Below are 27,798 nucleotides of genomic sequence, written 5' to 3'. Positions count from 1 at the left end.
TATCATTACATGCATCCTTCTCACTGAATGCAATCGTATACATCATATATAATACCATTTTAGCCAAAAATACAATAAATATTTTTAAACATTTTAACATATATTATTTTTAAACAGTTTTTTTGTAAATATCTGTGTATATATTTGCCAATTTATTAGGTATCATATATGCCTAATAAAACATTAGGTCAATGTACAATTAAAATAACAATAAAACATGTCAATGCGATTTTTAGCTCATTTGAAACTTGCACGAAATTGATCTCACGCTAGTAACTCAGACGTGTTTATAAATCACAAAGAATGAATGCTTACGCTGTAATACTAGATACACACTGGGTAGTAGTTATAAAGATTTGCTCTCAGAGGCTTCATATACAGTCTAAGTAAAGATTCCCTTTCACCTGCTCACCAGCTACAAGTTAATGTACAAAATAAACAACAAAGGGACTGTTGTAGTTGTTGTAATGGCGTCTGTGTTACACAAGAGGCGCTGTTTCCTCCACTACATCTCACACTTTAGTTATACTAAAGCTTGCTTCACTCCTTTTTAGTCATCAATTTAAAGAACTGCATAAATGACTCAGGAGACAATTAACTGAGTATTTATTAAAGAGAGTGAGAGAATACCACTTTCGTTATGTCTATACATTGTCTATGTGTCGTTCCATATTAATTCATTCAATCAGTTAATTCCATCCTTACATTAATTCATCTTCAGTAAGCGCTTTATCCTGGTCAGGGTCACAATGAACAATGGAATACAGCCTGGATGGGACACCAGAGCACTATGAAGACACTGATTTACAGTGTCAGATTTACAGACATTGATTTACAGACATGGGAACACTACGCCAAACTTATTAGCCTGATCTAAGAATCAAACCAGAGACAGCTGTGAAGTGGCATCAGGACCCACTGCTTTGTTGCTCCACCATTTCTGTACTTTTTAATGGCTGTTGATTAATCGACAATGAGGTTTGATAAAATGGTATAAAAAGTAACTAGAATAGAAAAAGTTTTTCTAAAAACACCAACATTGTTATAGAAACGAAAGCAGACAGGTGTATAATAAATGCGTAAGTTACTTTAAAATCAGTGCCATTCAGAACATCAACTACATCAAGACTCTAATAAACTGAGTCACTTATTTAATTAAATTTAATTAAATAAGTGAATAATTAATCAATAATACAATAATAATAAAAACAATAATACTATATCATTAATAACTACACTAAGCCTTATTACAGTTTATAACACCCTATAAACATATCAACATACAGGTGCTATGTAGATGTTCATGGATACAATGCCAAGTCCACAATCCTATTATTCCTTATATCAAAAGTACATGATAATTGCATGAGTCTTTTTTTTTTTTTTTTAGAAAAGTAAATCTTGATCCTAAAATTGTATTTTTTGAATGCATTTCACAAGAGGTCGAAGGTCAGCCTGAGCTCAGCAGAATTAAACAGAACCTTTTTACCAGCAGCACCAGATGTTCCAGAGCTGCAGTGCATGGCTGCAGTGCACACACACACACACACACACACACACACACGCACAGTAAGAGGCACACACACACACACACACATCTAAGAAGAAAAGAAAAGAAAATAAGGGAGAAAGCCAAAGGGAGGGAGAGAAAGAATGTGTGTGTGTGTGTGTGTGTGTGTGTGTGTGTGTGTGTGTGTGTGTGTGTGTGTGTGTGTGTGTGTGTGTGTGTGCAGTCACTTCATTGTCATGCTTGAAAACCAGATTTGAAAAGCAGCTGTGTCGCAGATGAAAGACAAATGAAAATTGCTGAACTGTAAAAAAATTTTTACCTAAAACCTAGAGGACTGTTAAGTTCCATAAACATTCCATATACGTTCCTATTAGCATCTTGTGCTTATATATGTGACCTTACTCTCCAGATATTTTGTCATTAACACATAAGTATGATATAGACTGTACATTTGATTGCACTTGACATTCTGTAGATTTATGTTTGTTTTGGATTATTTTGGCAGTTCATATTGGTGATTGTTTAGCACTTTATTCCCAGCTCTGTGAAGGGTCAGTGCTTCTCTCTTGAGAGTTGAATGAGAGGTTAACTGCTCAAGAGCTTAAACTTGCTTGAACTTTTCCTGCCTTAAGACTTGATTTGTTGACTGTTTTAAATCATTAGCCAGAAACACATAATGGGGAACGTTTAAATCAATTGTCTAGAGTTTTTCAAGGGGACGCAACCTTTCGAGAGGCTCAGAAGGAAATCCTGACCTAATGTCAGCTACTGTAATATTTCTTCTTATTAATGGCATTAATTTAAGACACAATTTGGACAAAAAATTTAAATTTTTTTTCACCTAGAACTTAAGGGTGTGAAAACCTTTGCAGTTGTATAGTTAATTTAACATCTTAATATAATGGTAAATTAGCTACATTATAAAGTGACAGTATACAGCATGATATAAAAGAACAAGCAAAGAATAAAACATATTTTCTCTTATGTTAATATATTATTTATTTAATAGCACCAAGTCACAAAATGTTTTATTCCTCTTATTCCACAGCAATTTGCCATCATTTACAAGGTTAATGTTTATTAATGACTCATAAGTCATACTTTTTACTGTTTTCTCACTTATGTTATAGCAACTTCAAGCCTACATCTAATTTTTTTTCTCTCTTGAAGTTAATAAGACAAAAACATGCAGCTTGTCATATTACGCAGATTCTACGAAAAAGTCCAGAAGAATTTGCTGACTGTTACAAAAGTCTGACATTGCAGATGACTTCCCTAAACAGAAAATTTGAATCTGTTTCTGATTATCCTTCGAACCATCAGAGAAGAGAGAAGTCTTTGTGAAAGAGCTGTTACTACAAAAAAAAATAACAAGGACATTAAATTAATATACAGAAATATATCTGTGATTTGAAATGTTGTCAAAGCTGCTGCAAATAAATCAACACCTTCTGACCAATCAGAACAAAGAATTTAACAGCACTTTGGCATGAGAAATAAATCCAGAAATAAATCAAAGAAAAAGAGAAAAAAAAGAAAACAGCAGTAAATAAAAACTATAACACTGACGTCTAGTTAAAAGTGATTTGAAATGGTTTATCCCAAACAGTTATGATGACCTCTTGCTTGAATAAAACTTTATGTCGATTGTATTTATTTATTATTTATTATTATTTATTTCCTTATTACTATAAAAAGCAACAGAAAGTTTATCATTACAAATGAAAAGATCAGCAATAACATAAGTAAAAATGTTTATTTAAAAAAAAAAAAATTTAAGTTTTTTTGAGTCTTGTGCTTCTTTCAGTAAACTTTTAATAAATGACAGAAAAGTAGTAGTTAATGTTGCTGCAGTTCAGCCTGATGGTTATAATTTCCTTCTTGATAAGCTCATGACAAAATTGGAATTTCTATTGGAATATTTTCTATCATGGATCATGAAGCACCACTTTTAATTAAAACCTAAAGACTCCAAATCCTCCTCGTTTATCATGCCTTATCTTCTCTCAAATTCTGTCGCATCTCAGTGTAACGTTCTAAATGTCAGGGTTTACTAGTTAGATGTTAAGCAAGGAATCCCAATGTAGCACTCACATTTTAAAGACATTTTAAAGACATTATTTTAGTCATTAACTCAAAAGAGCTGTGGTTTTATGCAAATCTTATGTAACCCAGCATTTGGAAATAAAAAATTCTGACATCAGTGCATTAGCTAAGCCAATGCTGCGTTCCAAAATTGCAGAAATCCCAGTAAACTCAATATCAGGATTATAATAATTCCCTCAAGTGCTGAGTGTTTTCATACTGGAATGTTTATTCAGCAATACTAACTGACACGTATTCAGTCCAAAGTCCAACATTTTGTAAATATATTCTGACAGTCTTTTTTTGCTTTTTTTTTTAACGCATTTTAGCATATCAAATCACTGATACTAACTATTCAACATACACACAATGATGCTTGCTTTTTTCTACAGAAAAAATAACAAACCTGCAAAAGACTTGCAAAAAAACCCCAATAATGTTGCTTCAGAATTAATTGCCAACATTTTAAAAAGAGGCTAGTGCCTCATCAGTTTGATCCTACAATGCTAGTTTGTGGTTAGCCTGTTTACTCCAGCGCTAGTTTGAATGAGCTGATGTCACACCTAATGTTTTCAATAGCGGTGTGTTTAATGTGTTTCAGAATGCTGTGCTAACATAAAACTGTGACTATAAAACATATCATATTACACTTGAATGCGTTTACAGCTGCTAAAACTCTCAGCTTAATAACTTCTTTAGCAGAGCAGCCTCAATAAAGGAAAGTGCCATATGTAAAAAAAAAAAAAAAAAAAATTATTCCAAATTCGCTGAGGTAAGGCGAAAATTCCTGTCTGATCTGTCTGCACCGCACACAGACTGAAAACAGCCAGAGTACCAAAACAGGCACCACTTTATTTTAATTCTTTATGGCTATTTTTGACCTCAGGCATGTGGAAATACAGTAGGACATTCTGTCTCCCATCATGTGCTCAAAACTCATATCAAAATATTTATTTCAACAATCAGCTAAATATCTTTTTATCTAGTCAGCAATTAATAAAAGCATTAATGTCATAAGATCATAATTATTTATCATGTAAATTATTCTGAAGCTTTTCTTCCTTTATTTGAGCTTTATTTTTTTGGAAAAAGAAATAAAAGAAAGATTAATGTTAAAATATCTTTGACCCTTATTAAAGCGTGATTTTTTTTTTTAGCATTAGCCAAAGGGAATGTGTGCTTAGCATAAAGAAAGCTAACCTTTTGTGTCAGATATAACTCATTTCATACTGTATATTGTTAGTTTTTACTGATTAGCAGGGTTAGCCTTTTTATGGTGTTATTTCTTGTGTTAGTGTGTTTGCTTATACTAATTTGTGATTACTATAATGGTAGCCCCCACTCTGAGGCTAGAAATAGATAGCTAGATGGCTATTTGATTAGCAATGATTGATTACTCCAACTTAGCTAATTCTGCTAAAGGGCTATCAACCTAGCTTATTCTGCTAACAGTAATCAAATTAGCTAATTCGCTAGTTAGAATCCCTATAGGACTTTATTCAGTGTGTGAAAGAAGCATTGTTCAAATATCTGAGGAAATCACTTCGGACATTGTTTTTATTGCTAAAGTCAAGTGTACAAGTGAACCCTTTCACAATTTTTAAAATAGTTAGAGTATTGAATGAGCTTGCTAATGATTTAAGTGTCCTACAGTGTATACACATATGTTAAAAATCAATCATCTTTCTTATTGTGTTATTCTTAGGTCTGGAAGTGTTCAACATCACTGGAATGAGATTTATTACTTTGTGGATCATCTGGCACACAAATTCATCAGGTGAGATGTTTCCCTGGGCCAGGATTTAAAATGTGAAACAGACATTCCTTTCTGAAAAACTTTGTCATGAAGACATACTACTTTCAGCAGGGTTTTGTTTACAGACTGGTAAAAGGTGAACATTTAATGATTGCACATCATTGAGTCATGTTAGCTTATGCTAGATAGACGGCTAATGTTGGCAGTGAGCAGCATTAATGTTTATGAATATGGATATAAACTCCTCCTTGAAATCATGTCCAAGTAGCTTTTGTCAGATTTTTACTTTTACTTCAGGGTTAGCTTGTATAACAGAATGCTAATCCAGGGTCAGCTTGTATAACAGAATGCTAATCCAGGGTCAGCTTGTATAATAGAATGCTAATCCAGGGTTAGCTTGTTTGATATGATGAGGATGCTCACATCCTTTTTATTTTACTTTTAGTTTAAATTTAAGACCATTTGCACATCTTAAAAGAGTCCCCATCCTCTTGTGGTCGTAGGATTATGAATTATTCGACTAAACATCTAGAAGAGTAAAGACAAACCGAGGACAGTCTTTATGATTACAGCAGCAGCACTTATATATAAATCTACGGTATCCATGTAAATCTTGGGCATTTTGTTTGTAAGAAGTGGAAATCCTATATGGGAAGAAGTTGAGGCACAAATACAGAAAGCTCCACTCAGAAGTTCAGAATCAGGATGAATCAGATCCCGTTGGCAGGAGTTGAAGAGTGTCAGGATCTGGCACTGGTGTCACATCATAAGTGTGAGTGTGCTTTCCTCACTCCTGCTTAAACTCCACACTGACTACACCCTTTAACCACTTGAATTTACCACATTTTCCATCATTAACAGCTGTAGCTGCTTTCCAAATTCTAGGAACTGACAGAAGAATTCTTATTAACGAAAAAATTAATTGTAATAAGTAACAGCTGAGCAGTGCAGTAAAACAGAACATCTGTTTTATTGTTTTTATCTGAATATTTACTGATCTGTTCTGTTTTATATAACCCTTCCTCTGTTTACCTCAGCTCAATCTTATCAACAAAGACATAACCATTATAGCTCAGGACAACAAAGACACAGTTTAATCATTTAATAATAAGGTTGTTGTAAGAGTTAATATAGCTGTAATTACAGGCTGAGAAGCAGATACACATAACACCAACATTCTGTCATTGTGACTTATTCAGTCTCTCTCTCTCTCTCTCTCTCTCTCTCTCTCTCTCTCTCTCTCTCTCTCTCTCTCTCTCTCTCTCTCTCTCTCTCTCTCTCGCTCTCTTTTACTTTTCAGTCCTAAGCTCCGGATGTCTTTCATTGTTTTTTCGACAGAGGGGAGAACCTTGATGAAGCTCACAGAAGACAGGTGATCTTTGAAACCAATAGGTCCAGGTCAATCTAGCCTCACAAACGTCCAGACTTGTTCTTATCTCCTCATCTGTTCTGTGATAGATGTTTAAATGTTTCTAAAATGGGACTTATATATGGTGTATTCTCAGATATGATCTGTGTGTGTGTGTGTGTGTGTGTGTGTGTGTGTGTGTGTGTGTGTGTGTGTGTGTGTGTGTGTGTGTGTGTTAGGGAACAGATACGAGCAGGTCTGGAGGAACTACAGAGTGTTTTACCAGGTGGAGACACATTTATGCACAAAGGCTTTGAGCGGGTAAGAAAATAGTCTCCTCTCTGTCTGGCTCTGTTTCCCCACAGTTGTGTCTTTGACCAAATAAAAAACATTCTTGTTTGGTTCTTTCACAGGCAAGTGAACAGATCTACTATGCAAGTGGTGATGGTGAGTGGTGATGACACAAAGATCAAAATAATCCAAATTTAAAATACATTTTAAAGTCCTTAGCACTTAATACTCAAGTGTTGATGTTTTTGTTTAAATTATTGGGGGATGGTGGAAGAATGAAAGGAAGTAAATGAGGGAGGAAAAGCAAGAAATAATTATTAATACAACATTCTTTCAGTTTTGTTTCTTTGACATCTTTCACACGTTAATCTTGAATATAAGCCATACAAACTGTGTATATTATACATCGTCTATCTCTCATTTTTGCTGCATTTTCCTTAAATAATTCAACATGGAACGCTCATCTTGTGTACCTTCATGAGTTTTGGCCCATAACAATATGGCAGAGTCCATGAAAGCTAAGTTAGCAGTTAAAGGTACTGCTAAGTGTAATTAAAATGTCATTTTAGAACATGGTAGTCTTGTGTTAGTTACACAGCTGAAAAGAAAAGAATTTTTGATTTTGATTTGATTTTTCCTGATGGTTTGATTTTGTTTCTAATGCTACTGTGGCTTTTCATTGTTTTACTAAATTTACATGCTAACTAGCTAAATCTCGTCCATATTTCCCTGTTGGCTAGCAAGAGCCTTCGTTTATACTTGCATTAGTAATTAGCTAAAGTTTAATAGTTAATAATTCATATATAATTCCTTGCCATAGTGTTTATTCTCAGATACAGTAGAGATGCAGAAACATGTGCACTGCTTTATTCTCAGCACTGAAGTTAGTATTTACAGATTTTGTGTTTGCAGGTTATCGAATAGCGAGCGTTATTATTGCTCTGACAGACGGAGAGCTGCGTGAGACACAGTTTGATTTGGCAGAGAGAGAGGTGAGCTACTGACGCTTTATCTATTCACTATATATGTCACATTATCACCGCACTACTGTGTGTGTACTCAACCACAATCTCTGTTTATTACAGTATAAGACTAGGGTTCATCTTTTTTTTTAATAGGCAGGACGCTCGCGCCAGCTTGGAGCTACAGTGTACTGCGTGGGAGTGAAGGATTTTAATGAAACTCAGGTGAGATATTCAAATTAGATTCAGATCCTTTTCATTTATCTGAATGAACTTCACTAAGATTCACTTAGCTGAATAAATTTCACTCAGATTCAATTTATAAACTACTGCTAAGCTTGTCTTAGAAAGAAGAGAGTCAAAATCTTTTCGTGTCCTAAACGTATTTGAAACAATTTCATAAGTATTTCAAACCATCATTTTTTTGGCACAAATGTGTACAATATATTGTCATATGATGAGCCACACCGAAAATTAAGTAATAGCCAGTGTATGACTATTTAAATGACATAAATTAAGGTTTATGGAGCTCTAGCTAACTTCATCTACTTAATTTCATGGTGAATGCTATGTTAAAGGTTAGATGATTTGCAATACCTCATGGGTACTACAGTACACTCGCTCACACACACACACACACACACACACACACACACACACACACACACACACACACACACACACACAGGAAATAGATGAATGGCAGTTAAAAACAAGAACCATCGATACACACGTAAATCATGTAAGTTCAGTGCTACATACTGCATTTAATATTAAGTATAAACATAATTTTTCTTTTGTCCATCATAGCTGGCTACAATTGCAGGCAGTGAAGATCATGTTTTTCCTGTGAATGGTGGATTTGAGGCACTTCAAGGCATCATCGACTCAGTAAGGCACCAAATTACTTTTCCAGTTTAGAAAATAAGAAATGACCTCCTGCTCAGTTCCCCCTAGAAAAGCCATTGTAGTATTTATATCAGGTTCATCCACAGTTTGTTTTACATCATAGAGTAACAACAGTTAGCGTAATAATTTAACAACATAAGGAAAGATATCTACTGTATTAAACTAATATTAATTATGTTAACTAGTCATCTTAGCTAACTAACATTTGTATTTGGAAATGTCATTAAGTAGCTAGCAAAGTTCTCATGCAAGACGGCTAACATTAGGAAGTGTAATTAGCAACCATCAATTAAGCGAACTAATGTTAGCATAATTCAATTCAATTAAATCCAAGTTTATTTGTATAGCGCTTTTTACAATTGACATTGTCTCAAAGCAGCTTTACTGAATATAAACATACTGTAGAGCAAAAGGTTCATTCATTCATTCATTCATTTTCTACCGCTTATCCAAACTTCTCGGGTCACGGGGAGGCTGTGCCTATCTCAGGCATCATCGGGCATCAAGGCAGGGGATACACCCTGGACGGAGTGCCAACCCATCGCAGGGCACACACACTCTCACACACTCACACACTACGGACAATTTTCCAGAGATGCCAATCAACCTACCATGCATGTCTTTGGACCGGGGGAGGAAACCGGAGTACCCGGAGGAAACCCCTGAGTCACGTGGAGAACATGCAAACTCCACACACACATGGCGGAGGTGGCAATCGAACCCCCAACACTGGAGGTGTGAGGCAAACATGCTAACCACTAAGCCACCGTGCACTCCATAGAGCAGAAGGTTATTATTAAAAATAATATAAAGATTAATATAATACAAAATTCAAGATCAATATTAGGTATATTTAAATGTGTTTGTATTTATTCCCATTGAGCATGTCTGAGGCAGCAGTGGCAAGGAAAAACTCCCTTGAATAGAAGGAAGAAACCTTGAGAGGAACCAGACTCAAAGTGGAACCCATCCTCATATGGGCGACACTGGAGGGTGTGATTATAAATATACGGTCTGACAAATGTTGTGATGATGCAAAAGACCACATGGAGTTGGCAATCTAGCTGAAAATCTATAACCAAAAAAATGTTCTTCCTGTTCACCATATCATAAAAATTGTTCCAGTTGTTTAAAATCTACCGAGTGGCTGTGTAACTGTATAATGTTTAATGCATGATATCTTTGTAATCCAGAGCTGTGTAGATCTCGCAACCTGTCCACCATAGAACATGATCGTGTGACCAGCGTGGTCCTTGTAATGTATATTTAGTACTATGGGTTGTGTAGATTGGGACCTCTTGTGTTCAAATTTTGCAATAGCATTACATGCAAGATCGATAGAATGCTGATTTCCACCATGTGAATCACACATTTCCATGATGCATATCTGCATCACAATGCATTGGGTCACAACACCTGGACTATTGAAGCAAGCTTGAAAGAAGAAGCTCACATCATTTGTAAAATTTCAGTCTCCTAACAATATTTCCGAATTTTCCCTTTCAGATCCTGAAGAGATCATGCATAGAAATATTGTCTGTAGAACCTTCAACTATATGTGCCGGAGGTGAGCGAAGTTAAGCACACAGACAAAACTTGTGTATGAAATCTGAATATCTGTATAAAATAATATGCATATTTACATAATACTATATCTACTATATTTACATAATAGCCTCATAATCCTGCTTCTCTCTACCCATGTTTCATTTAGAAGACATCTGTTTAGCTAGACTGAACTTTTGGGCAGCATTTTCAGGAAGAATGATACAGAGGTCTTCTAAGGTTCCTTAGTTTGGCTGAATTTATCCTTTCCAATAGAGGAAATCCCATAATTCTGTTCACCTTTAAGAGCCAGCTGAAAATTTTACAGCTTCATATTGCAATTTGTTTTTCCAAGCTTCTATAGAGCTTTCATTCAGCGAACAGAATTATGAGGTAAATGGATAAAAATGACACTGCCTTCAAGTTCTGATGAAATAACGAACCTTTGGAAATTAGCTGTCATTATATGTTCCTTCCAATAGGACCTAGATTTCATATGTATAGTGTAAAACCGCTGCCTACTTAGACATCTGTCTCCAAAATGAAATGCAAGTTACATCTGAAATGACTCCCGAACACTAAATATAGACTAAGTGTGATATGTAACGAATGTTACAGACCAGCATTTGAAACACATCACTGTCTTCGTCACTGTTTTCTCTGTTGGGCGTGCTGTTTTGCAGAATCCTTTCAGGTGGTGGTGAGGGGGAACGGTTTCCTCCACGCGAGAGATGAGAGACGAGTGTTGTGTAGTTTCCGCATCAATGACACCTTCACCGTCAGTAAGTGCTCTTCCAATAAAGGAACTAATAATTGTAATAATGTACAGTATTGACTCCTAACCTTTACATTCTGATAAATACAGTTAATAAATTTCAAATGAAAATCCGGCACAATGTTAAGTTTAGATTAAGATAAAGATTAAGATTAACGCCATCAGAGTCAATATTAACAGTCAGAATATGGGCATTCAGGTTTAATACAGGACAACGAATAACCAGAAATAAAGGCGGGTCTAAAAACTTTGCTCAGTCTCAATGTCGCCTTGATTCCAGTCCAAATCAAACATCACAGTTTTATCTGCTGGGCCAATCTAATGTCTGTGGATAAACTGATTAAAATTAGCATTAAAACTGGCTAATTTACCAATTATTCAACAGCGACAAAACGTTTGTCCTGCCAAGTTTGCATTCTCATAAAAATGTGGAATTCTCAGCCTTAATCAGAGACACAGAGTTTTATCAGTGATGAATGATGAAATGTTAATGGGGACAAAACTGTAGGAAAAATGCAGCTCTCGAATGTGTACTCAAACTCCCAGCCCTAATATCCTGCTCCAGATTCAAATAAAAGATGGCTGATGTTCAATAGCAACAAAAAGAGACAGGAGAAAGGAAATGGACCGTCTCTCTCTCTCTCTCTCTCTCTCTCTCTCTCTCTCTCTCTCTCTCTCTCTCTCTCTCCTCTTCTCTCTTCTCTCTTCTTTCTCTCTTTTCACATCTTTGTAACCAAACCACTAAATTACAGTCTGACCATATAACGGTGGAGATGCCCGTGTGCTGGTTATAAATTAAGGTATAAAATGTCTGGATGAGGTTTTTTTGCTCTGGGAAATAAGAGAAAATTTTCAATTTGTTTTGGAAGTGAACGGGGAAGGAGCGCAGTGTTCAAAAAGTCACTAATCTCTCCTGAATTTGGTGTTTCTCCATCCTTCCAGCTGCTAATGCACTTAAACGCCATCATATTACAGAAAGGAATGTAGGACCCTGTTTGTGTGTGTGTTTGTGTGTGTGTGTGTGTGTGTGTGTGTGTGTGTGTGTGTGTGTGTGTGTGTGTGTGTGTGTGTGTGTGTGTGTGTGTGTGTGTGTGTGTGTGTTGTTGAATGTGAGAATTTGCTCCTAATAATTTGTTCTTTGTTTTCTCCTTTCTGAACTCTGTTTCTTCAGTTTTGTACCAGATCTATAAGTGTAATAAAAGCTAACAATTAGGTTTTAATTATATAAATAAATTATGGTTTAAATCGTACACTTTACAAAGTCTTGTAGCTTTAGAGCCAAATGAACTAAGAAAACAGCAGCTACCATCCTTAGACCGAGTACATCATTTGGAGAAAAGGTGAATCTGTGGATGTTTTTATTTTTTAGCCAAACTATTTTTTAAGCTCCATCAGGTCTGTTTTGTGATTCAGTTCAGACCAAGTGGGAGGAAGTGCATTTTTACTGTACTGACTATAAATAACCTCTGTGTGTGTGTGTGTGTGTGTGTGTGTGTGTGTGTGTGTGTGTGTGTGTGTGTGTGTGTGTGTGTGTGTGTGTGTGTGTGTGTGTGTGTGTGTGTGTGTGTGCGCATCTGCAGTGAAGAGGCCTCTGGTTGTAGAAGACACATACTTGCTTTGTCCAGCCCCTGTTCTGATGCAGGAGGGAACGTAAGTGTCCCTTCTTAAGCTTCCTGCAAATCATATTTTTTTTAAAAAATGTAATAAATAAAACATTGGTGGAAAGAAACACAGCCATGCCAGGATTTTTGGGCTAAGAGTTTTCCATAACGCACACTTATTACTCTGGTTTGGAACCATGCTAACCTGCCCAAACTCTTAGGGCTAAGGGCAGTTAGTAAGTAAAGAATGAAGGATTGTTGTTTTCTTCAGTAATAGCATGTCTCATTGTATATATTACTCATTTTATTCCTCCTATAGCCCAAAATCAACAATCAATATTTGTTAACAGTGCATAGTTTTTATCCATTTGTAGTCACATGTGGTTTTATGTAAAACATTTATGTTGAGCATCTGCCATACAGGTTCCACTGTACTGTATGTTGCTACCATAGGAACTATAATGTATTCGAAGGAAGGCATTAACCTAAACCTGTGATTTGCCTTGCAGCTGGCATAAAAGCTTCTGGTGTAGCTTTCAATACATCCTGACAAATCACAATCAAGAACAGCATTGCGTTATACACCTGAATGTGTAATTTGGAGTTATTTGGTTTCACACTTAATATTATTAATCAAACTTATTAAGACTTTTTCACCAGCAGTATCTATAAATTAAGCACTCAGTAGAATTCACTCATTTTGAGATGGGACTATTTTCAAAAGTCACATTATCTTAAGATATTTACTATCATAAATCCGTATGTGGAGTTTTTAATATCCTTATTTTTTTAAACTTCCATTATAATGGAGTTTGCAGTGAACATCTTTTTATGAATCCATGGAAATTTGATTGTAGTCATCACACACAACGTTGCTGTAATAACCATTTCTGCTGTTTTTCCGCCTCTCATTGTAGATCTGCTTCTCTCTTCGTCAGTCTGAATGATGGCATAAGTTTTATCTCCAGCTCAGTCAGTATATCAGCTCACGGCTGCGTGAATACGGTCCGAACTATCAGCACCTCCGCTAGCACCGAGCTCACCACTGCTGTGCTGCAGGACAGTGACGCTCCTCCACCGTCAGTGTGTACAGTCAGTACACACACTTACACACACACACACCTTGAATATATTGCTCTGATATGAATATAAGCATTAGAGAAAATGCATGTGTGTGTGTGTGTGTGTGTGTGTGTGTGTGTGTGTGTGTGTGTGTGTGTGTGTGTGTGTGTGTGTGTGTGTGTGTGTGTGTGTGTGTGTCTACAGATAGATGGGACGGTGTTAGCCATTGCTCTACTCGTGCTGCTGCTGTTGGTGATTCTGAGCCTGGTTTGGTGGTTCTGGCCACTCTGCTGCACTGTGGTCAGTACATCTCTCGCTTTCTCTCCCTCTCTCTCTCTGTCTCTCTCTCTCTCGGTTTCTCCAAATATTCAGGTTTTTTAGACCAATAGCAGCTGGTGGATTTTAAAATAGCAGAAAGCGCACAAGCCTGATTTTGAAGCTATTCTGGTCTGGCTCTTGTGTAAAGCTCCTCATAGTGTTTTACAAAATCATGCTAGACAAAGTTGAGTTTTAGCAGGACATGTCCTGCTAAAAATGATCTAAGCAGCTAAGTAACTAGCTAAATTTCACTGACCGATGTAGTGACGGCGAATGCAAACAATTTATTTGCGATATTTTCTAGTCGCAGTGAGTATTATATAATAACAGCATCAACACAAGTCCAGTTGTTTAAAACTAGTATGGATGATGATTATTCAGAAAACAAGGGTGTCAAATCAGTGATCAAATTCAGACCCAAATGCAAGGATATCTAAAAACACAATTTATTAAATGTAACATAACACAAAGGTCCAGGAAACACTGGGGGAAAAGAAAAGAAACCCAAAACTCAAAAGAAACAAGACAGAGCAACCAAAAAGAACATGAAGAGAACCCAAAGAGGAAGGATTCGATAAAATAAAAAGCGGGAGACAATTAGACACACGAGGAACAGGTGTGTAGAGGTGGGAAGGAATTAGACATGGGAAGGTCACAACACGTGAACACAAAATGTAAACATAAACACGTGGCATGGGTGTGATCCTTGACATCTGCTACCATTTCATGTGGAGAAGAATGTGGAGAAGAATGACGTATTAAAAGCCTTTTATCCAATGAGAATGAATATTTTACTCTTATTAAAACACAGTGTGCTTGTATCCACCATATAGAAACTATGCATCGAATGAGATTTCTCAGCACTTAACAGTTCATTGATTCATAAGCTACGGAATTAAAGCCCTGGTATGTTTATCCTGAAAACAGTTACTAAACATTCTGTGGTTATAGGAATGTAGATCTAATAAGCTAAGAGCTAAGATTAAAATCCTTTCTACCCTAACTAGGACTTTATAAAGCAGATCACATGTTGTTTCCAGTCCAATTTTTCATTAATAACCAATAAAAATGAGCAAGAAGACTAAAACAGGATGACTGGAAAAGCTGAATGTAGAAGGAGAATAAAAAGGGTATCATACTTTAATACAAATGGGATTGCAAATGTATATTGTTGTTAATAATGAGGATTCAACACATCAACCTGTTTTTCCCCAAACAGGTTATCCATGAACCACCTCCACCTGTAATAGAGGAAAGCTCGGTGAGAAACACATACAAACACACACACACACACACACACACACACACACACACACACACACACACACACACACACACACACACACACACACACACACACACACACAATCTAAATCAAACTCCAGACATTTACTTAAACCTTAAAAATGCAAAACAAACCAACTGGAAAAAACTGAAAAATCAAAAAAATCAAAAACAAATGACAAATATTTTCAAAAGACCTGAAATATGTCCAAGAGACGAAGGGGGACGAGCAAATAGAGGCAAAGAAAAGCCACGAGGCAAAGACAGCAGTTTTCAAAAATATGAGCTAATGAAATAAATTTAAAAAACATTCCTAAACATTCTACAGAAAAATAACTGCTCATATAAAACAAAACTAGGAGCTTTGAAACTGTGGAAAGGCTGAAAGTTTGTTTAGTTTATACATCTGCATATGAAATATAGTGAAGACCAAAACTCACACACACACACACACACACACACACACACACACACACACACACACACACACACACACACACACACACACACACACACACACACACACACACACACTTTTAAAGCACAGTGTGTGATTGTGATGAGGGCAGTTTGGAAATTTCTACACTTTTGCACATTTAATTGTCCTTTCTTCATTTAATGCCATTTTCAGATGGTTTCCCATTCGTGACTGCGACTTGGCGATTTCCTTTTCGTGATCGCTCAGTGGTTCATCATACTTCTTCATCTGTAAAGTTTTACCAGCTGAACCTATGTCCAACACGGCCCTTTAAATGTCTAATGTGTTTACAAATACGTCAGATTTATAGACATCTCTTTTCTCTGTCATATTTTGGCACCACGAAGAGGATGAATTAAGTTAGACTGTAAGAAAATACTTGCATAGATACGTTGGAATTTATTGATTTAACAGCCCGAAGCTTCTTAATCCAGATGAGTTACGGTGCTTGCAAAGCCACAAACCCTTAAAAACAGGAAATACCAGACACAGGCAGAGTTAAAAGGACATAAATGCACATATGTAACATTTTCATTACTGTTTTGACCAAATCTTTTTGCACAAAGCTTGCAAGTTTGTATTTATTCCATTCTTGTCCTCTTGGCTTTTGATTGAAACTGCTTAGCTTCCATGTTAACCCTTTCTTGCAGTACACCGGTGATCTATTCCCCCGGCTAGATCGGGATAAACAAATGAATTACTTTATTGCTACAGGTCTGTTATAAGATTAGCTGTATGTAAAGCAACATGAGTCTGTCTTTAACTGCTGGGGAGCAGAGCGATGGGAAAAGGGAGAGGTGTGAACACCTAGCTAGGTAATCAATTCACACCTATACCCAATAACACTGGTGCAGAAAGCGCAATGAAAGTTTTTTGATATAAAACACAGCATACAAGTGCCGCAATAAAAACGATCTAGCAATCTAGCAAATCTAGCAAGCTAGACAGAGATCCATGAGAGGCCATGCATTATTATTATATTATTTCTTTCTTGTTTTCTCGACTTCGTTTTCTCGTGATCTCGACATAAGGACATGCAGACATTCACACAAGACATTCAGACATTCTACAGGCTGCAACAATTATCGCATGCACTTTTACTTAATCAGGGACTCGTGTGGTTGACAACTTCCACATAAGTGTCCGACACTTAAGAAGGAGGCCGTGATGTCTGCATCTTTATCGTCGAAGACAATATAGTGACCCTACTGCGGTCTATCCAGCTGTTTCTGAAAGCACAGTTAAACTATAACAGTTAAATGTATATTTTTACATTGAAACTAGCACAAGAGCTCTTACACCACAGAAAAGTGAAATAAAACAAAACGATATTTTTAAATAAATGCGCGACAAAAAGAATACACAACAATTGACATCATTCATGAGAATAAAGGCTTAACGTTATAATAATCCATTACATATTAGAAATGGGGAACATAAAGAAAAATGGTGCTGCTTTACTGCGCTATTGCTAACTCTAGAACACGTTCTAAACCCGAGATCACGAGAAAGTCGTGATCACGATAAAACGATATTTTTTAAAGATGAATGGCCTTTTAGGACTTTAATAGAAAACAGAAATCTTTATGAAAAAATGCATATTCTTAAAGCGCCGAATATTTACTTTCATATGAGCAGTTAACCGCTACACTGTGGACTGAATCGTACTTGTGTTCAAAGGAATCAAATCAGTAAAGTGAATCAGTAATTCGTTGTGTTACATGGTGTTTTAAAGAGTCATGTTGGTAATGAAAAATGTAATGCGTAATCATTAATACAAAATAAAGTGTAACTGATTCTGTTTACTCTTCTCAATTACACCTGTCTCCTGTCTAAAGGATGAAGAAGAAGAAGATGAAGACGGCTTCCTAAAGAAAAAATGGCCGACCGTGGACGCGTCCTATTACGGAGGAAGAGGAGTAGGAGGCATCAAACGCATGGAGGTGAGGAAGCTATTTTGAAATGAAGCCTCTTTTTCAAATACAGATTAACAAGACATAATAACAATTTTCGATATATTATGAGTGACTGTTCACTGATGTTAAGCATAATCCACTTCAACACTGAGAAATCTGTCACAATCAGATGAGTTTGTAATAAAATATTGCATAATTGATTACATACAAACTTTTAATATGATTGTAGCGACCTGACAGTACTTGAGTATTTCTGTGTGTGTGTGTGTGTGTGTGTGTGTGTGTGTGTGTGTGTGTGTGTGTGTGTGTGTGTGTGTGTGTGTGTGTGTGTGTGTTTGTGTAGGTGCGGTGGGGTGATAAAGGATCGACAGAAGAGGGAGCAAAACTGGAGAAAGCAAAGAATGCTCGAGTGACGTTGCCTGATGTGGAGTACGAGTTTGAGTTTACACCTTCACGCACTCTCAATAACGGTGCACGCAAACCCATCCCTCGTCCGAAATGGTACACACCCATTAAGGTAAAAACATAAAACATAAAACTAAAAAATTAAATACATATACATACATATTCACACCTTTACATACAGGTCTGAAAATATTGGGATAATAGAAATAGTAAATGATGTGACTCATAATACTAAAATGAACTAGAAATACAGCGAGCTTAGAAAGTTCCAAAGAATCAAGTCAGTCAACTGAATCACTCATACAATAAGTTCAGGGATGCTCACATGAATCAAATCAGTAAATCAAATGACGAGAATGGTGATTTAATGATGTTTAAAAGGTTTAGTTAGTGAATTAAAGGTGGGGTCTCCGTTGTTTGAGAAATGCTTCAGAAAACTACGTTGGGCCACCAAACAAAACAAAAACAAAACTAACGTATAGCCAATGAGCAGAAAGGGGCGGGGCTTGTCAATATGGGTGGAGAGAGTGTTCAGTGCGCATGTGCGATATTAGCAGTAAGTGGTTTTAACATTGACATGGAGGATAAAAATAAAGAAAGAAAGCGAAGAAAGGCTTACTATAAGGCGAGAAGTAGGACGTGTTAATATAGGATCAGCTTTCCAGAGAACTGAACGTCTTCTGCGTGAAACGGAGATAAACTTTTCATGGTACAACACACAGTGCTACAAAAACATATTTGGTTTACCATAGTATTACTCATTGAGTTCATTTATTGATAAAACTATCCCCTCGGTCAGCTGCCACAACAGATTCTGCCATAATACTTGTCTGGGTTATACTTGGGTTATACTTGTCTTGTGTATGTGTGGTTCCGAGCTATCAAAACAGGCCATTTGGGAAAGGGGCGTGTTTGTCTTGGTGATTTCAAATGTCAACATTGGCTTTCAAACAACAGAGACCCCACCTTTAAATCACTAAAACACAAAACTTGCAATTACATGTAAATGAATCAGGTCAGCAAATAAAGTGCTTCTTTTTAAAACTGGTATCAGAGATCAGAAGCTCATGTGTTCAAATCCCAACACTGCCATGCTGCACATGAGCAAGGCCTTAAACCTCAACTGTTCATATTCGGTTATAAATGAGACAAATGTAAAATTCAATGCCCTTTCACCTCTATAAATAGCTCTGGATATGGAAAAGTTCTTATTAGTAAAGCAAATTACTATCGTTTAATGATGTTCTAAAAGAGTTCAATAAACTATCAATAAAATTAGAGTTTAATTTGATTCTCCAAAAGAATTCAATTCAATATATTTGTATAGCGCTTTTAACAATGTCCCATTGTCTCAAAGCAGCTTTACAGAATTATGGAAACAGAAGAGAGAGAAAAAGAAATAAATATATTAAAAATTCAACTTTAAAATTGATTTAAAAATATTAATTTAAAATGTAAAATACTATATATTTATCCCTATCCCTAATGATCAAGCCTGAGGTAAAGGTGATGAGGAAAAACTCCCTGAGATGATATTAGAAAGAAACCTTGAGAGGAACCAGGGTCAGAAGGGAACCCATCCTCATTCGGGTGACACTCTACATTAGATAGTGTAAATGTAAATAATTTCTACAAAAGTTTATAATAGTGCAACCGAGAGCTCCTGAGGAACTAATGGATCATCGTAAACTGACCCGAGATCAGCACAGAATCAGTGAATCGGTGAATCACTGCTGACTGTCTCTAAAGATGGATTTGTGGTTTGGGATGTGTCCACAGTTCACTGGGTTACACAGTCATCCATCCTAATGAGCATGGAGAATACGCACACACACAGTGATAATGATCATCACATTGTTATCTCTCTCTCTCACACACACACACACACACACACACACACACACACACACACACACTCTATCACTCATTTTCTACCGCTTTATCCGAACTACCTCGGGTCACGGGGAGCCTGTGCCTATCTCAGGCGTCATCGGGCATCAAGGCAGGATACACCCTGGATGGAGTGCCAACCCATCGCAGGGCACACACACACACACACACACACACACACACACACACACACTCTCATTCACTCACACACTCACACACTACGGACAATTTTTCCAGAGATGCCAACCCCGACCCTGGAGGTGTGAGGCGAACGTGCTACCCACTAAGCCACCCCCCCCCCACACACACACACAATAATTGAAAATGATCAACACTTTATTTCTCTCTCTATCTCTCTCTCTCTCTCTCTCTCTTTCTCTCTCTCACACACACACACACAAACACACACACACACACACACAATCAGTGATGGTCACATCATCTCTCTTTCTCTCTCTCTCATACAGACACACACACAATCAGTGATCATCGTCACATTATCTCTCTCTCTCTCTCTCTCTCTCTCTCTCTCTCTCTCTCTCTCTCTCTCACACACACACACACACACACACACACCATAAACAGAAAGTATGAATATGAAGAGTATGCAAGAAGAGGTCAGAGTATGATGGCGAGTTTTCAGAGTAGCGAAGTGCCTTTCCTGAGAAATCAGATAGCTGTGTTGTCTTGTCATTAGTCTATCAGCTGCACTGAAGCATGAGATCACAGTCATTCCAGTTTAATCGAAAACAGACCGTGAACTGAGCTCAACTCTGTACAGATGGAATCAGACCTTAGTGCACACACTCCTGTTCAACTACACATCCTATTCATGGGGTTTGATGAGCAACTCTGCATTTAAAATATGAAAGGCTTATTCTGGACTTGTAATAAAAGTATAACAATCTTGAAAAACGTTGGATTATTTCCACATAATGACATGCCCTCCAGCAATTAGCTTCACCCCGACTCATGCTGTGATCTTTCATTCAGCACCATCCTACAAGTCATACCTTTTTTTTTTTAAACATTTTTCTCATATTTTCTCACATCATATCATCCTGTCAGTGCACATCTAGTTCGTTTGTTGTCCGTCCGCTTTCTGCTGGAGTATAATCGATAGAACCCAGATGAAAGTGTGTTCAATCTGGAAGTGTTCAGCATTGCAGAGGAAACTGTGTAAAAAAACACATTCCTCAAACACACAAGAATGCCGCAGCCATCGGTGTGTATCGTCCCAGTGCTTCAAAATTCACCACGGTGCAGAAAACCCACTGTGTGTATTGAACACCTATATAGTGTGTGATTCGGGACATGGCCGCAGTTTACCGATGATAACGTTTGTATTGTAGTGAATAGTGTTTAATGCGGTACGTTTCAGGGAAAGCTGGACGCTCTGTTTGTGTGGCTGAGGAGAGGATACGATCGCGTGTCTGTGATGAGGCCTAAACCTGGAGAAAAGGTGAGAAACGATTACCAAATCTGATTCACGAATCATTTATCATATTCCGATTCAGTGAACACAATCTGCTGTGTCATGACGCAGTTCATCCAGCCAAAAAGTTATAAAGATAAATGTCAGATTGTCTGTTCTAAATTCTTTTATATTGTACTAATATATTGTACTAATATACACAAGTGCTAGATTCCTTAACAGTCACGGTTTTATTTCTTTGACATTTATTCCCCACTGTGATTCTCATCCGTCTCTTATATAAAAGTGTTAGAGACACAGAACTGAGGAAAACCAAGCAGAGTCAGGCCTCATCAAGTTATTTAAGAGAGAATTAACCGACTGTCTTCCTGACTCTGCACGAAAAGAAACAGACTAGAAAAAGGTTTGCAGATGTTAGGAATAAGAATGCCAAAGACTGCTAATGGCTTTTCTCTCTAAAGGAACGTAAATAATTCTCCAACAGAGATCTGCTGAGAGCATTAAAGCCGAACGCTAAAAAGACAGCAGGTCTGCAGGCCCAGACAGAATGTGTGTACCTCCCTGAAAGATAAACTAACTTAAAAAGGCTTCATTAAGAGGATATAATCAAGATTTGAGAGACTCAAGAAAATCAAGAAAACACACAAAACATACAAGCAGAGTCTCATTAATAGAAAGCAACATGGAAACCGATACAAGATCTTTTATGCGTTTTACCCAAGTCGATGGTGTGTTCCTTGTATAACTGATTTTAAGACATTTTCAAAGATCACAGTCTAAAGAACTGTCCTTTAGTAGCTTTCAGGTACTTCCAGGTTAGTTAGCACAGGGGAGGAGGTATCAGGAATCTTGATCAATACTTTTCTTCACTCGATAAAATGTGCTTATTTTTTAAGATGGCAAAAATGAAGAAACTTAGGAGTGTGAACATTTATTGTAAATAATATTATAACTAATATATACATTAACCTTAACATATAACCTTATATAAAAGAGACCCAAAGAGAGACCGATATTCATATAGTGATTTGACATAGAATTCCTTAGACGCACAAGATGACTTTTTAATATATACAGAGGGGCAAGTCGTGGCCTAATGGTTAGAGAGTCTGACACGTAATCCTAAGGTTGTGGGTTCAAGTCTCGGGCCGGCCACGACTGAGGTGCCCTTGAGCAAGGCACCGAACCCCCCAATTGCTCCCAGGGTGCCGCAGTATTAATGGCTGCCCACTGTTCCGTGTGCGTGTGTGCGTGTGTGCGTGTGTGTGTGTGTGTGTGCACGTGCACGCACTTTGGATGGATTAAATGCAGAGAACAGATTCTGAGTATGGGTCACCCTACTTAGCCGTATGTCACTTCACTTCACTTAAATCGGATATCAGGATCAGAATAAACCGGTCGATCATGAGATCCCAGCTTTCAAATAAACAATCTTTTCAAGCAGGCTACTCTTGTGAACTTGGTTCTAAAATAGGTATCCAAATATGTGTATTTAATTATAGCAGATTTGTGATGTCTAATGACACACATTCCTGCTCAAACATCCTAGTTTTTCCAGGTTTGGTCTACGTTTGCTGTTATAACAACACCCACTATTCTTTGAAGGCTTTCCACTAGACTTTGGAGAATGAATTTCAGTTGTTTAGTGAGATCAGACACTGGTGATGGGTGAGGAGGTCTGGGGTTCAGTCAGTGTCCCAGATCAGAGTCAGGGCTCAGTGCAGCACACTCGAGTTCTTCCACGCCAGTGTCATGGAGCTCGCTTTGCTGCTATATTTGCAGATAGCTGAATTGTACACACTATAATTAATAAACAACGAAGATGAATATTAGCTAAAAGTTTTTTCTTTTTTCCTCGCAGGGTCGCTGTATGAACTTCAGCAGGGTGAAATCCTACCCTCCACCTCGTTATCCACACAATAACACAAACAAGAACAAAGACAGAACAGGGCACATCTACAGCTTGCCCCTTAATTCAACCCCACCTGCCCCAAAAGGCAAACTGCCTCCCACCCCAAACTGCATGTACTCTGCCCACCCTTCAGACCCCGATCACTACGTTTCCTACCCCTTCTACCCTTCTCCCTCCCCAACTTCCTCTCTTCCTCCTCTCCCTTCCACTCCACCCCCTTCTACCACCACTCCACCTCCATACTCTCCCCCACCTACTAGATCTCCACCCTCCCTACTAGCCCCACCCCCTTCTCCTCCAAGTTTTCATTCTTCAAACACAATGCAAACTTCTTGTCAGGCTCCACCTCCTTATTCAGCTCCATCCATGCGAGCGCCTCCTCCATCCCGCCCACCACCACGTCCCTCTGTCTAATGGGGAGGGGCTACTGAACCGAGGTGGAATGACAAGCTGCGCTTCGTTCCCGTTTCAAACATGTCCAGATGAACATCCTGACATCATCACATGAGTGGAGCTGAGAAACAACTTCAGTCCACCATTTTAAGAAGGAAACTGCAGCAATGCATTATGGGTATGATGTGCTCCTGATGACTTGATCCAATAATCAAACAGGAACAACATTTGGATTCATGAGATGTTTGGAACTAGGAAATGTGGAACGTTTCTAATTAAGCACATTAATGGGACGTTGGGAAAGTTGGATTGTAGTTGCCAGCTAACGATGTCATGGTGTTACAGCAGCTGACCAATCAGCAGCTTTGCTTAACTTGTACGAAGTAAAATCGCACACGCATTATATTACACTCTTTTTAGATTTTCGTCTCCACTCTTCCGATTCCAGCTTTCATTCCTTTTCATCTTCTTACATTATTTCACCTTCGTTCACCTTCGTCTTTAATTTAATTCCTTCGACACAGCCATGTTTTCCGACGTCCTTCGTCCGTTCATTTATTTTTCCCCAGCATTATTCATTTCATTCCTTTCCTGTTAAGCCTTCCATTTTTTATCCCTCTATTTCCCTTTGCACAAATCTTTTCTTTAAAGTAATCAAGATGTTGTAAAGATGATGCAAGGTGTTAATTTTGTATAAAATGCAGACTTTAAATGTGTATATACTGCGGTAGCGCCTTTTGGACAGAAACGCAATAAACGTTGGCAAATTTTGCTTTTAGTCATTGATAACGTTACATCAGGTAATATAATCATGAATGAAGCATTTCTGATATTCGTGTGGTCATGTGAACGCCTGCAGCTTGCTATCTGTATATTCTGGATGTAAACCCTTACTTGCTTGTGAAAATACGACTGTAGCACTTTCTATGTGAAGATTTGTTTGGGCATTAATGCAAACACACAGCATGTTTTGTACATTCTAACTGAACCTGATCACACAGATCACCATGTATCTGTACACTGCAAGTGCATTTTTTTTTACATAAAAAATAAAGCAGCATGTTTATTATTGTTTTTCTTTAATGTTAAGCCAGAGTTTTACCCTCAGTCTCAGTCTGTGCCGCATAAACAGATATACAGACATGCATAGAGAAACAGAAATGGATACATACATAGAGACACAGACAGACGCAAGTGAATAGCAGTTTCTGTCCCTTCTATTGGTAGTTTATTAAGCGCATCTTGGCGTGTTTACTCCATTACTTATAAAAGGAAAGTGGAAACAATTCGATCTCCTCTCGAGCCTGTGCTGACACAGCAGGTTTCACTCTGAGACATTTAGATGGTAAGTGACGTGAGAGTGGAAATAGACCGTCTCTGAAAGCCAGCAGAATCTGACAGCAGATGCGTACACTGCCAATGAACACAGCAGGAACTGAAGCCTGTGCTTTGTCTCACAGAAGTGATTTAAAATTCCCCTCCATCTTTTTTATTGAGATCAGCAATAAAGAACAAACTTTATATTTATACATAATAACGTGAGTCATTCACTGACAAACTAACAGACAAAATGACACAATATCAAGGCAAAAAATGTATCAAAATCCTAGAAGTTGCTTTAAAAAATGTCCTACATAACTTGACCTATATAACCTGTCCTATGTAACCTTGACCTGTTCTCATTGCTTTCTCCACTCTTCATCCTCTGCCTTATTTAACGTCCAACATTTTTCCTCTTTACATCTGAAATCCTGCTGTCTTTAACGTCCGCATTAATTTCAGAGGTAAATGCGGAGAGATACAGAGGTATAATGGCGTAGTCAATGGTGTTACTGCATCCGTGTAGTTTGGATAATACATTTTTTAATTTTCCTGCTTGCATCTTTGAGAATTTTCTACAAAGAACATGTTAATAAGACATTGACACGAATGTACTGAATGTGATGAGCGGTTATGTTTAAATGTTATTCTATAAATGTTATCTTTCTTCTTATGTTACGAACCACAGTCTTAAAGCTGCAGCTGAATTATAAGAGTACAGTCCCTATAGTACAGCTATATATCTTACAGTTTTGCAGAGCAAATGCCTCCAGAAAGCTGAGGGGCAGAAACAGGGGAATAGCTCCATGCAAATGAGGGGAGGAGCCAATGAAATGGCTCCAGAATAATGAGGTGAGTCCAGAGAAATATTTCTAGTGTTGAGGGGTGGAGCCAGGAGAGTGGTGGCAGGGAGGTTGGGGGTGGGGCCAGAAAATAGCTACGAAGCATTGAGGGACGGGACAGTGTAATGATGCTAAAGAACTGAGGCATGAGGCTCCAGAAAGATTAGCATGTGGGGCCAGAATGGTTCAGGAGACCTGAGGGGTGGGGCCAAAGGAATGGTTCAGAAGAGCTGAGGGGCAGCGCCATGGGAATGGTTCAGTACCGTAGAAATGAGGGGTGGGGCAATGGGAATGGTTCAGGAGACCTGAGGGGCGGGGCCATGTGAATGGTTCAGGAGACCTGAGGGGCGGGGCCATGTGAATGGTTCAGGAGACCTGAGGGGCGGGGCCATGTGAATGGTTCAGGAGACCTGAGGAGCGGGGCTAGGGGAGATGGATTTGCAATCAAAAATAAATCTTCTGGAGTTTTGCATGATAGAACGATCACAAGCAGCTTTGTGAAAAAAGGATACAGATTAATAATGAAATGTGGGTTTGATATGCTTCCTTCACATTTCTCCTTCATTTCAAAATTGAGTATAGACCTAAATACTGGTGCAGTTAATACAGATAAGCAATAACCTACAAAAATGCATAGAAAAAAAAAGATGTGTACCGGAGGTGATAAAACTGCATTAATGAGGTTTACATGAGAAGTATAGTGGAAATAAAGTGCTGCAGAGAGGAAGAAGGTAGTTGAGACCTCCTACAGTCCTACACATCACTGGGATAACACTGTGCCTGAAGTGTAAATATCACGTCCACAGTATTTCCTTTACAACATATTTACAGAATTTTTTTGCATGATGAAAAAAAAGAAGAAAAAAAAACATGTACGTATGGAGCAGCCAGCCCAATGCTGAAGATGTCACTTCTGATGTCAGAGAATCCTGGAAACTCTCAAACCAGACTTGTTGATATGACTTCACAATGTCTGTCTGAACACGTCACACACACCGTGATGCACTAAAAAAATGATTTTGGAGAGAACTGAAAACTCAGGCCTGCGCCATCTCTGTAAAATAAACACTAATTTCACTGCAGCATGTTTGCTGTAAAAAGGCCGTTAATCCTGCAAAACTTCATAAACTGACACGGCTTCGGAAAATGTTTGTGTAGGACATTAAGGCTTCTCCTGATGATACCTGGGATGAACTGATGTTCTGACATCCAAAGTCCAGGAATAAAGCGGTCCAACAGAGACAGAGCCAACCGCAGCCTGCTGTCCCACACTGGACACAACACGGTGCGCTGTGATTGGCTGCTGTCCCACACTGGAAACCACACGGTGCGCTGTGATTGGCTGCTGTCCCACACTGGACACAACACGGTGCGCTGTGTTTGGCTGCTGTCCAACATTGGACACCACACGGTGCGCTGTCTCTGGCTGCTGTTTGACACTGGAAAAGACATGGTGTGCTACATGGGGCACGTTGATTGGTTGCTGTCTGACAGCCATAACTGGACGTGGGCCGACACCATGCGCAGTGATTGGCTGCTGTCTCGCACTGGATATGGCATAATTCGCAGTCACTGGCTGCTGCAGCACAGAAACATTATTACGAGTCCCAAACGGAGCCTGTAGGAAAACGTCTTGCTGCCGGGAAGGAAAGGGAGCAAGGGAGAAAACATCCGCAGAGGGGACGATAGTGAAAGTTTCTTCCTTCTCCTTGTCCTGTTCCTGAGCTCCAGGTATGTAACCATTCATGCTGATTGGCTCAC

General features: G+C 38.1%; 2 protein-coding genes across 8 annotated transcripts in view; one reads left to right on the top strand and one right to left on the bottom strand.

The window, feature by feature from the left end:
* The window catches only part of antxr1b (ANTXR cell adhesion molecule 1b), a 25,425-nt gene extending 483 nt beyond the window's left edge, over nucleotides 1-24,942 (top strand). The window contains exons 2-19 of one of the 3 annotated variants that reach the window (XM_047805040.1): nucleotides 5,301-5,372; nucleotides 5,985-6,123; nucleotides 6,652-6,723; nucleotides 6,939-7,020; nucleotides 7,113-7,146; nucleotides 7,903-7,982; nucleotides 8,109-8,177; nucleotides 8,763-8,843; nucleotides 10,368-10,428; nucleotides 11,090-11,188; nucleotides 12,762-12,831; nucleotides 13,700-13,874; nucleotides 14,049-14,144; nucleotides 15,382-15,423; nucleotides 17,763-17,867; nucleotides 18,184-18,357; nucleotides 21,517-21,597; nucleotides 23,432-24,942. In XM_047805040.1, the coding sequence (XP_047660996.1) occupies nucleotides 6,665-6,723; nucleotides 6,939-7,020; nucleotides 7,113-7,146; nucleotides 7,903-7,982; nucleotides 8,109-8,177; nucleotides 8,763-8,843; nucleotides 10,368-10,428; nucleotides 11,090-11,188; nucleotides 12,762-12,831; nucleotides 13,700-13,874; nucleotides 14,049-14,144; nucleotides 15,382-15,423; nucleotides 17,763-17,867; nucleotides 18,184-18,357; nucleotides 21,517-21,597; nucleotides 23,432-23,896 (1,773 nt within the window). In that variant the 5' untranslated portion in view covers nucleotides 5,301-5,372; nucleotides 5,985-6,123; nucleotides 6,652-6,664 and the 3' untranslated portion in view covers nucleotides 23,897-24,942. The remainder of the gene's footprint in view (nucleotides 1-5,300; nucleotides 5,373-5,984; nucleotides 6,124-6,651; nucleotides 6,724-6,938; nucleotides 7,021-7,112; nucleotides 7,147-7,902; nucleotides 7,983-8,108; nucleotides 8,178-8,762; nucleotides 8,844-10,367; nucleotides 10,429-11,089; nucleotides 11,189-12,761; nucleotides 12,832-13,699; nucleotides 13,875-14,048; nucleotides 14,145-15,381; nucleotides 15,424-17,762; nucleotides 17,868-18,183; nucleotides 18,358-21,516; nucleotides 21,598-23,431) is intronic. The other 2 variants (XM_047805039.1, XM_027174742.2) reach the window with 2 other exon arrangements.
* Nucleotides 14,593-27,798, bottom strand: part of aak1b (AP2 associated kinase 1b) — a 40,942-nt gene continuing 27,736 nt past the window's right edge. For 3 of the 5 annotated variants that reach the window (XM_047805038.1, XM_027174738.2, XM_027174739.2), the window contains exon 21: nucleotides 24,938-27,798. In XM_047805038.1, the coding sequence (XP_047660994.1) occupies nucleotides 27,200-27,798 (599 nt within the window). In that variant the 3' untranslated portion in view covers nucleotides 24,938-27,199. Of the gene's footprint in view, nucleotides 15,404-24,937 lie in introns of those variants that run through there. The other 2 variants (XR_007138853.1, XM_027174741.2) reach the window with 2 other exon arrangements.

The sequence above is a fragment of the Tachysurus fulvidraco genome, chromosome 20 (genome assembly GCF_022655615.1).
Source record: "Tachysurus fulvidraco isolate hzauxx_2018 chromosome 20, HZAU_PFXX_2.0, whole genome shotgun sequence".
Classification (NCBI taxonomy): Eukaryota; Metazoa; Chordata; class Actinopteri; order Siluriformes; family Bagridae; genus Tachysurus; species Tachysurus fulvidraco.
Note: the sequence above shows the minus strand (reverse complement) of the source record. Positions and strands in the feature narration are given on the sequence as shown.